At 34.9% G+C, this 10,397-nt stretch overlaps 1 protein-coding gene across 1 annotated transcript in view; it reads right to left on the reverse strand.

Annotated features, from left to right (window-relative positions):
- LOC117115497 (receptor-type tyrosine-protein phosphatase kappa-like) overlaps positions 1-10,353 on the reverse strand; it is a gene marked incomplete at its 5' end in the record, with an annotated part of 11,539 nt that extends 1,186 nt beyond the window's left edge. The window contains 9 exons of the mRNA XM_033259340.1: positions 10-153; positions 2,017-2,152; positions 3,861-4,024; positions 4,291-4,413; positions 6,326-6,423; positions 7,340-7,376; positions 7,586-7,662; positions 9,612-9,699; positions 10,115-10,353. Of these exons, the coding sequence (XP_033115231.1) occupies positions 10-153; positions 2,017-2,152; positions 3,861-4,024; positions 4,291-4,413; positions 6,326-6,423; positions 7,340-7,376; positions 7,586-7,662; positions 9,612-9,699; positions 10,115-10,353 (1,106 nt within the window). The remainder of the gene's footprint in view (positions 1-9; positions 154-2,016; positions 2,153-3,860; positions 4,025-4,290; positions 4,414-6,325; positions 6,424-7,339; positions 7,377-7,585; positions 7,663-9,611; positions 9,700-10,114) is intronic.
- Positions 10,354-10,397: the final 44 nt, after the last annotated feature.

Below are 10,397 nucleotides of genomic sequence, written 5' to 3' on the forward strand. Positions count from 1 at the left end.
TTAGTATACCTTTAGCTGGAATTCGACGGAGGAGTGCGTTCCATGCACTTGTCGCTGTTCATGGATTATTTGGTATAAATCAGTTACTGGAATTTGTGTCTGTCCACAGAACAACTCTTCAAGTAAAACTGCATAGATAAACCTGTATTGCTCCTATTAATATGTTGGTTTAAGAGAGACATTTAGTCATAACGAACTGATAATAATCGAATTTTTTGTCAATTGGAAATAATGACAACAATTGTACTATATAACAAAAGGCATAATATATTTATTGTTTACATCGTGCACATTTCGTTTCAAATATGAAATATTCTTCTAATTTTTAAAGCAATAAATATATTACCTAATAATAATAATTTTAAAAAAAAAGAACAAGTGGTAAATGTTTAGTAAATTAGCAAATACAAGCAGATAACAACACTTGGTAGACAGTAATTTGAGCAAGGTATGATGCATTAATAAAACCAATTCTCCGATAAAACTAATATATAATAAATATTTATGAAATGCTTTCTTACTCTTACAGTACTATTGTGCTGATAATGAATGACTTTCTTAATTCAATGGGAGAGAAACTACATAATGAAAGTAGCTCCATGAGTAATTTTATGATTCTTTGATGACTATTCAGGGGCGGATCCAGAGATGTCCAAAAGGAGGAGCCGAAACGGGGACCGAAATTTAGGCCGATCGCGACAACAACGTTCTTGGGGGTCCGGGGGCATGCCCCCGCGAAATGTTTGTGTTCTAGACGCCCGAAAATAACATTTGTGGTCTTGTGTGCAATCATTTTTTTCTTTTTCTTTTCTTTTTTCTTTTTGTTTACCTCCCAAAAGGGGGGGGGGGGCGCCCCCCCCCCATAAATCCTTTACATATAATGACGTATAAAGAATGATCTCTTTCGAGATCGGGTTTTTAAGATGAGTGAGGGCCATATAACAGTCATTTTCACATAGTAGCTAGATTTTAAACCATGACCCTTTAAAATAAAAAGTCAATATTTGTACCATGTTAGGAAATTAAAAATCAGAGCCCTGCAGGCGTTAACGTTACAATGCATCATTATACATGACTTTATCAGAAAATATATGAGGTTGGGTCAATTTTGTGTGGTGGCTTAACTTGAACAATTCAGGGAGAGTGGCTTTTAATGGTCCAGAATAGTGATTTTAGATCACATTAGCTATGTTATTTGATAGGAAAATTACAGTTGGTAGAATCATCAAACAACAAATTAATACTTTTGTAGGCATAGGTATAAAGTATTTCCATTTTGCAGTAGTTTGGAATAATATCACAGGAGGGGCGAGCTGGCATGTCCTACTAAACAACAAATATTAAACCACCTTGCAGGCGTCAACGTTCCTATGCAGAATAATAGTGAAGTTATATGACTGAATTTATACACAAAATATTTCAATTTAAAACATTTTATTTAATTTTTTTTTAATTCAAAACATCTTTACCCAGATACATTTTCAGGAAGATGTTAATGCCTGTTTTTAACAATGGTCCTGCACAATAATTACAATGAAAAATTAGACAGTCCGCATAAACAATTTACAATTAAAGGTAAGACAGAAAAAAATAATAAATACATGAACTGTGATAGTTTTATCACTATGGATTGTTTTTAACCTTCGCAGGGACGTATCCAGGGAGGAGCAGCTTCCATCCTTCCCCATATATGATAAAATACAATAGCTTATTTTGTGAAAGAGTATTCGTTAATGATTTTTTTTCCTGTCTTACCTTAATTGTATATTGTTTATGCGGACTGTCTAATTTTTCATTGTAATTATTATAACAATATTTGGTTTTATTTGAAAGATTATTTACTAAATGCAGTATCAATAAACACAATACTTTGTTATGTGTTAGTGCTATTTGCACTATTATCTTAATGACACCTTGATAATTTCAACAAGGGCAAAGGTAGGTCAGTCTGACAAGATTAAGTACAGTGGGAATTTTTGCATTACATGCATAGGAACTAAAACAATGATATACAACCTCGGTCTGCACCATTTGGATGCGTTTGTCTCTCATGCTTCGCACAAAATTAAACACATCCACCTTCCCTTCTTGCTTTGACATGTCCAGCATTGAAGCGATTACAATAACTGTACCAGTTCTACCAGCTCCAGCACTGCAACAAATATTGATTTTTAAGTAATTATAGCATCGTGTATAAACATACAAATAACCGACGATCCATTGGAAAGCTCATAAAAAAAATCCATCTGCAAGTTTCAAGACAGCATAATGTCATGAGCACGTTAAGAATGATTCAAACCTATTATTTTTTAACATCGCATTAATAAGTGAAGCTATAAAAGAGCCTTAAATAATGAAAACCGGGAAAGCAAATTGTAAATGGAATTGAGAGGATTGAATGGGATGAGAGGAGCTGAGAGCTAGTGTCGGTGCGAATAATCGCCCGGACGCTTCATCATCATCATCATCATCATCATCATCATCATCATCATCATCATAATTTCAGCCGTTGTCGGCCCACTGCATGGTGAAAGCCTCTTCAAGTTGAACACATCCACGTCTGTCCTGCTGTGCAGTCCCCTTATCCAGGAAAGACGGGCAAATCCCACAATCACATCCCTCCATCTCATTTTAGGTCTTCTTCAACCTCGAGTGTCTATTCTTGGAAATTGAGGGGCGCTTATGGATGCAAATTGAGAGGGTGTTTCAGGCGCTTTTTTAAAGAAAGAAAAAAAAAATATACAAGGACATCTGAAAACCGAAATTTTCTGGTGCATACAAAATAACCGTTCAGTTGGAATTAACGTTGGTAGTGTTGATAGTAGTGGTTGTGGTGATGGTGTTAAACCTTTTGCTGATTGAGATTAGGAAGATCATTGCAGAGTATATTCAGATGAGAACGTGATAAAGGTGCAATTTGTCGGGGGGAAAGGAGGAACGGGACTAGTCATTCACGGCCGAATCATTGTCAAATGGAAGAAGAGAGGAAAGTTGGAAACATATTGTCCAGCTTTCTCTTGTTTAGTTGAAATAATCTCATATTGAAATTGTCATAAGAAAAAAGTAAGAATTCATTCATCACCTAAAATTATGCCAACCAGGGTCACCAAAAAAATGCATGCAGGAGTGTCGAGATAAGTTTATGCTTGTTTTTAAAAAAAAACTCTGGATATGGCCATGGAATATTTTAATTTTTAGATATTTAATGCTGTAGTTCTAATTTCTAGACGAATGTCCTGGGAAGCAATAAAACAAGAACGAGATTCGTATGATGTATCAAAACTGAAACCATGTTAAACCTGGAAGTTTCTTCAATAATTGAGACTGATCGATCAACAAATGGATGGACAGACCGAATGACAATGTTAAGATGCCAATAGTTGATGCAGCGGACAGTTAGAAAATTAGGTCGGCTATGTACTGTACTGTATGATTGATTTTTTTTTAGGAAAGGAAACGAGTGCCCTTATTCAAAATTTATGGGGTGCATTACACGGGAGGGGCGCTTATTCAAATATGCTTATTCGTTAGATTACAGTATGGTATATGGTATACCTTTGCTGGGTAACATGTTAATTTAATTTATTCTGTTCTCTTATCTGCATGTTAGAGCGTTTTTGTATGTCTGCATAGTTAAGGTAAGTATTTGGTTATTACAGTATCATGCCATAAACCAAATGGCAAGCTACATCTTGCTTATGGCAGACTTAAACAATAATAGTGAGCAGAAAATGGAACTAAACCAAATTTTCTAATTACAAAACATAAAGTACAATAACTAACAATATTAATATACGATATGAAACAAAGACTTTAAGAGGAAAAGATAGCATTTTTTTTATGAACACTATAAAACATACCTGCAGTGTACTATGACTGGTCCACTGTTGCTTGGTGAATCTTGCTGTGCTCTCCTGAACGCGTATATGAAGTCCATCAAATCTGGAACAGTGCGGGGAACACTCTTATCTGGCCAATCAGTGAAATGATACTGAACTACACTATGCACTTCATCCGTCCCAACCTTTAGAGTAAATAAATCCTTCGTCAATAATTTTGGTAGCTTAGATGTTTAAACATTTCATAAATACTATTTCTATATATTTCATTAAATCCAAGCAGAAATAATGTGATGAGGCTTTTTGGAATAAAGTTGAGTTTATTTGAGGAAATATCAACAAACTAAATAATATGGCCGTAGTATTCGAGTTCGAGTATTTAGTATAGACCTATGCTTCAATTGTGATTTTAAATACGAATATGAATATTTAACTATAATCTTAAAAATACCTTCTGAAGTTGTAGATTCCGAACAACATAATACCCATAGTTGGTCTCCTCAGCGTTCGATACACTAATATTTGCATATATCTTACCATCATTCAATTCTGGCCAATACCTCTCACATTTTTTCTACAAATAGATATGTTAAAACATTCTTCATGAATTGAATAAACACTATATTTTTCAATTTATAACATATTTAGAAAAAACTGACACCAGGCCCGTAGCCAGAGGGATTTTTTTATGGTTCGGGCGAACCCCCCTTTTCTAGCGAACCCCCCTTTTCTAGCGAACCCCCTCACATTTTTGAATGAGTCCCACTCGGACGGAATGTCTGTTTTTAACTTACCCAACATTAAGTCAAAATTTAGAACCTAATTTATTATTTATTTAGTGACCCGTTTTTACTTTCTAGCCCGCGATACAAGCCTTCATTTATAGAATACCTCAGCTTCAGAAGTTCGGAGATTTAAATTGAACGCAACTCCGGCAAACCATGAATTTACGATGGCTAACATATAAGGATGGCAAACATCGATAAAAACCCGCCTCCAGTCTCAACTGTGACTGCCTTTTGCCTGAATGTTTGTAAGAATGTACCAACCGGTAACGAAACTGGTCGCCGTCTACCTAGAGTAAATGGCGCCACTAAACGAAGCTAAAGTTTTACGACTTAATCCACCAAATGCAGCTAAAGTTTTGCGACTTAATCACCTGATTCTGGACTGTGTGGTTAGTAAATTCCATAGCCATACTGTCCACAGCGCACACTAACCTATTTGCTGATGGAGCATTTTTGGGAAATTGACTCCTTTTTTCCATCCCAAACAAAATATTATTAATAAGTCAACATGGTCCATCTCAGTCATCATAGCCTGTCACAACATTAGGAAGGTTGTTTTCAACAGCAGACACACACACAACAGAACGGAGTGCGTCAAAACGAGTGTTTGTTAATTTTTAGTGATAAAGAATTACGAAACGTCGTAGAATAACTGACTTTTTTCGTCCACTGTGGCAAAGAAGAAAACTACAGATAGTCTTTAAGCTGGGTTATTTTCACAAAAACGTGATGCAATAATGAAAAAAATGATTATTATTGTTCATTTTCAATTTTTTCATATTCGTCTTTCTTCCTATGTTTCTTCCATATTTTCGTTTAAATTTAATTTGTTATACTAAATACATATTTACGCATATTTCTATATATATATATATATATATATATATATACATATATATATATATATCATCTTATTACAGATTTACATATTTTCTGTAATCTAGAAATAGTTCTATGTATACTTTATGTCTGTATTTAACATGTTTCAATCTTTTGCTTTATTTAAATATCAATTATTATCATAAATTTTAATGATTACATTATTTCATATAGTATTTGAGATAAATTTATAAACAATTTTAAATATTTAAATAAAAACTATGAAAGTAAATACACGTAGATTAGATCAATAAAAATGGACATATTAGGCCTACTAATCTTTATCTATTCATTAACACGAATAACATTTTCAATATTCTAATAAATTTTTATATAGCCGGAGTTAGTTTCGACCTAGGCAAACCTTTGCTAAAAAAGTACACTTTCTCCATCAAAAGGCTTCTTCTATGAATGGAATGCCCTGTTCGAAGCACGAACTCATAAAGACCAAACCCGGGAAATCCACTCACGATGCAATACCGTTACGATATTTAATCGTACGGGAAATCCACTCACGAAATATTTTCTAATTTTATTATATTACCACTTTTTTATTACATAGATCTTTTTCAAAACATAACTGCTTTTATGACATTATTATAGACCCATTAAACACAAAAACTGATCTGGCTTCGGGGGCTTTGCCCCCGACTCCCCGGGGCCCTTAGGCAGGCCCCTGGACCCCACACCCAGAGAACCCCCCTTGAAATGACCTGGCTACAGGCCTGGACACGTTAAAACCACCTAGACGCACATCCACCTAGAATCAAATCATCCTTCCATAGGCCTACTCCCTATCTCAAAGCCCAAGACAAATACCTTGGTTCCCTCAAAGACGTTGGTAACTACCACAATAATCGCAGACTTTTCCTGCCAGATCATTCTCCACATATCATTGACTGACGCCACATTTGGACCTGAAATTATAAAAGTTCAATAACAAGCGATCACTTGACTGTAATAATTGCTTTGGAAGATAACTGTTACGACCATCACCCTTTAAATAAACTGCTGGTTGAAAAGCGTTTCGTATCATAAAAAAATCATAGTGCTTGTTGCGGTTGTGTTCTGCGCGTATTTGAATGATTTGTGATAGTAGTAGTAAAAAGGTCTCTTCACAGCTCTTTACGATACGAAGATAAATAAATTGACTGTGACTATAATGAAGATTATTAATGGTTATTATGTAGATCTAACCTCCTGGTATACATTTTTGTTTGATGGATTTCAGCGTTGCCTTATTTTTCATTTCTCAATCATTTTGTTATCTCATAACAATTTGTCTTTCTAGCGCTTGGTTAGGACGGTTTAGGCTTCATTCGTGATAACCAGCACGTATGAGCGATATTTGTTTAGTCGGACACTCACTACGCCTGACGGTTGTCGGCCGACGCGACCCTATATAAAACGCAACGCGACGGCGCGCACACAATGGATCACTTTGACGGACGATCCGTTCAGACTGCCACATTCAGCAGACGGCGTCGCGTGGTCTATCGCTCACAGATAGTGGAGTTGAATTCGTCGTGCGCGACGGTCTGGCGACCGCCCTATGTGGCAATGAGTACCCGACTTTAGATTCGTTGCTGTGTGCGTTCACAGCTTGGACAAGCAACGAAATATTCATTCACGATAATGTAGTAAAATCACCCCATCTTTCAGATAGTTTGCACACAAGATGCCGAAAATCGGCACTATGTCAATATAGTGATCAGTCGGAAAATGGAAAATTCAGTGCTAATAAAATTGATGACGTCTCCATTATGGTTCAAATTAGCGCTATTGATTTCATGTAATAAGGCTATGATGCTATAATCATTCAACATTATTTACCTTGGCATGCAATAAACTCATGTGGTGTCGTATATCCCTGAAAAGAAGCGACTTATAATATTGTGAACTTTGCACATATTATACATATTACTTGTAATAAGGGTGTAAAGACAATAAACATTTGTTATTTCATAGTATTAAGCATATGTACAGAACAATATTGTTAAATTAAAGTTTAATACAATAATTACATATCTTGTCATATTATTGTGTCTATTGTCGAAAATGTAAATAATCAGTACTTACATCTATATACGAAGCATTTATATAGTCCGACTCAGGAATGTTTTTCCAGAGATCAAGCACTACACGAGAATTATCATCTAACAAAATAGAATTTGCAAATAAATAATGTTTTGTGGTATATACCACTGCCATCAGGGCGATAATTGTTGGTTCTTGATGACTGACAGCAGAAAGGGTAAGATGGGGTGAGGTGGGGTTGGAGTTTTCTTGACAGTAAAGACATTAAATGGTGTCATATTTCCGAAAAGTAAAAACCAGTATTTCTCTTGCAACCGTATATTTCATTTGTAGAAGATAAGCATAAGAACTTATATTGTTCGTGACTTTTACAGCAACTAAAAACTAATGTCGTTAAAAAGTAAAATAAAATGGAGACATAGAAACCCTAAATAATTATAGTACTAAACAAATTATGAAGTAAAAACAATGAAAACAAGTTTACAACTACCGCGACATTAGTGAGATTCCAACTAATGCTGAATTGGCAATAGCGAGGCACATCATGTGACTCATAACATTGCGCGCTATATAAACCAAACTTGTACAGAGCAGTGCATTTTCCGTTTATTGCGATTTAAAGACTGAAAGCAAAAATTGTTTGATGTTTATAATATCTCGGTAGATTTGAGTTTAACCTAGCTGCAACTGGTTTATCCGCTTTACAAAACGCAAGTAGCTTTTATATAATTTAATCAACTGTCAAAAACAATCTTTAAAATGTCCTCATCCACACCCTATTGCGGATTGTCATCAAAATATGATCATTTATTCATTTGACCATTAAAAACTATTCTGCAAAGATTTGTTTCCCTCCATTTATAAAAATGGTCCTCATATGATGGTTACAAAATGTAATAATTTCTTTACTAGACCTTGGCAAACTATTATATTTAGACCCATTTTTGTAGAAACACTAATCTTTTTAGATATATTTAGGTCTGTGACGTCAGCAATTTAATTGAGTCTCACATTTACACCCTCAACTGGATTGTTCCCAGCACATAACCGTTTCTTCATTTTAACTTGAACTTTCCCAAAAGTTTTAATCAGATCAGTTGATCTGTTTTTTAAATATCTGGTCTGGGAGGTTTTTTTTTTTAATTTTCCTCATATCAACACCCTACTACAGATTGTCACAAACATTTAACCATTTCTTTAATCTTTCAAACCTTGACATACTGTTATACAAAGTTTTAATTATACCCAATGATTTTTGTAAAGAGATATTTAGGTCTGAAACCTCAAGCATTTAAATGACCCTTAAATTTACATTCTAAATTAATCGTCCCAAACACATGATAATTTCTTTCTTGTAACTTGGTTAAACTTTTCCAAAAGTTTCATTCAGGTCAATTGACCGAATTTTTAAATATCTGTTGTAGACAGTTTGCAATTAAATTGCTTTATTTGGTCCTCACATGCACACCCCACCCTTGATTGACACCAAATATTTAGCATAGAAAGTAACCAGTGATGGCGCCAGTGTCATATCTGGGGAAAAAGTGAGGGGAAAGGTACAATTTGGGGGGGGGGGTTGCAGGGGGAAAGGTCTCCGACGAGAGCAAAGTGGGTGAGGTCGGGTATCAATTAAAATGTTTCGAAAGTGTTCCATGGAAAGAAAAATATGACAATTTAGGAGTTTCAGAGGCTTATTTAATCGATTTTACATATAGATAGTCTACTAATATGTAGAAAATATTGTTTCCCAACGACTTGTGATTTTTCTTCTTTTCTGGGGAGCAAACTGGGGGAGGGGATGGTGGTAAGAAAACATTCGGTGAGGGGGGCATATGCCACTGCATTTGACCAGAGTTCCGACCAGAACAAACCAGTGTAAAAAGATAGGGAAAAGGTATGCAAGAAAAAAGGAACAATTGGTTTGCAAGCTACTGCTGGGAAAAGCCAAAGAAACAAAAACAAAAAGGAAAGCACATAGTTATCAACAAACGTAACGTTTCTAAAATGGCAACACTGATGTGCTGAAGGCGATATTCATCAATCTTCTTAATGTTGTATTGATACTCACATGGAATAACATTTGCGTATCTGTTTTTCGTTCTATTCTTAGAGTTTTTCGCAGCGGTCCAAGGGTACAGTGGCTTATTGCCAAGGTCCTGTTAAGAGGAAAATTACCATGTATTATTTGCAGAAATATTAACAAGATAATATGACAAAATTAATGCATTTTTTGTGTTATATTTTACTTTTCGTGGACCAAGAAACGTTGTTATTATCCGGTTGGATTAAGTGTAGCAATGCATATACAACAATAAAACTATCCACCTCATATATTAAAAATGACCGATAGAACATGATGACGCATCAATATATTATTTTAATTATATTTTACAAATTTGTATGACCTATTTACTTTAAGTTTAATTCCTTTTCTTTTGAAAAAAAAATACACATAATATTATTCACCTTTTATGAGGATTAGAGAGTAAATTTGCTTCTGTCTGTCAATTGATATTGAAACCATGATACCAACCAAAAAAATTAAGTAGATGTGGACTAAGTAGGACATACCTCAAATTCTTTCGCAAATCCGTTTTTTAAGCTCATGTTTCGATTCATGACGTAATCATGTAGCTTTGCTAACTCGATTGGCTTGTATTCCTGATTTTCCAAGTTTGTGTTTCCATAAATAGGTTCAGCGTTCGCGTACACATTTCTGACTGTAGGATCATTGTCATCATAATCATCATCTAAGTATTTTACTTCAACTGAACTAGCATGACCCTCCCCAGCAGCCAGCATTTCATTTTCTATTAGAAGCAAACAAAAAGGTTAGGCACTTGAAATGAATTCA

Source organism: Anneissia japonica, unplaced genomic scaffold, assembly GCF_011630105.1.
Source record: "Anneissia japonica isolate Jap-2015-1 unplaced genomic scaffold, ASM1163010v1 scaffold31158_len12362_cov144, whole genome shotgun sequence".
In the NCBI taxonomy this organism is placed as follows: domain Eukaryota; kingdom Metazoa; phylum Echinodermata; class Crinoidea; order Comatulida; family Comatulidae; genus Anneissia; species Anneissia japonica.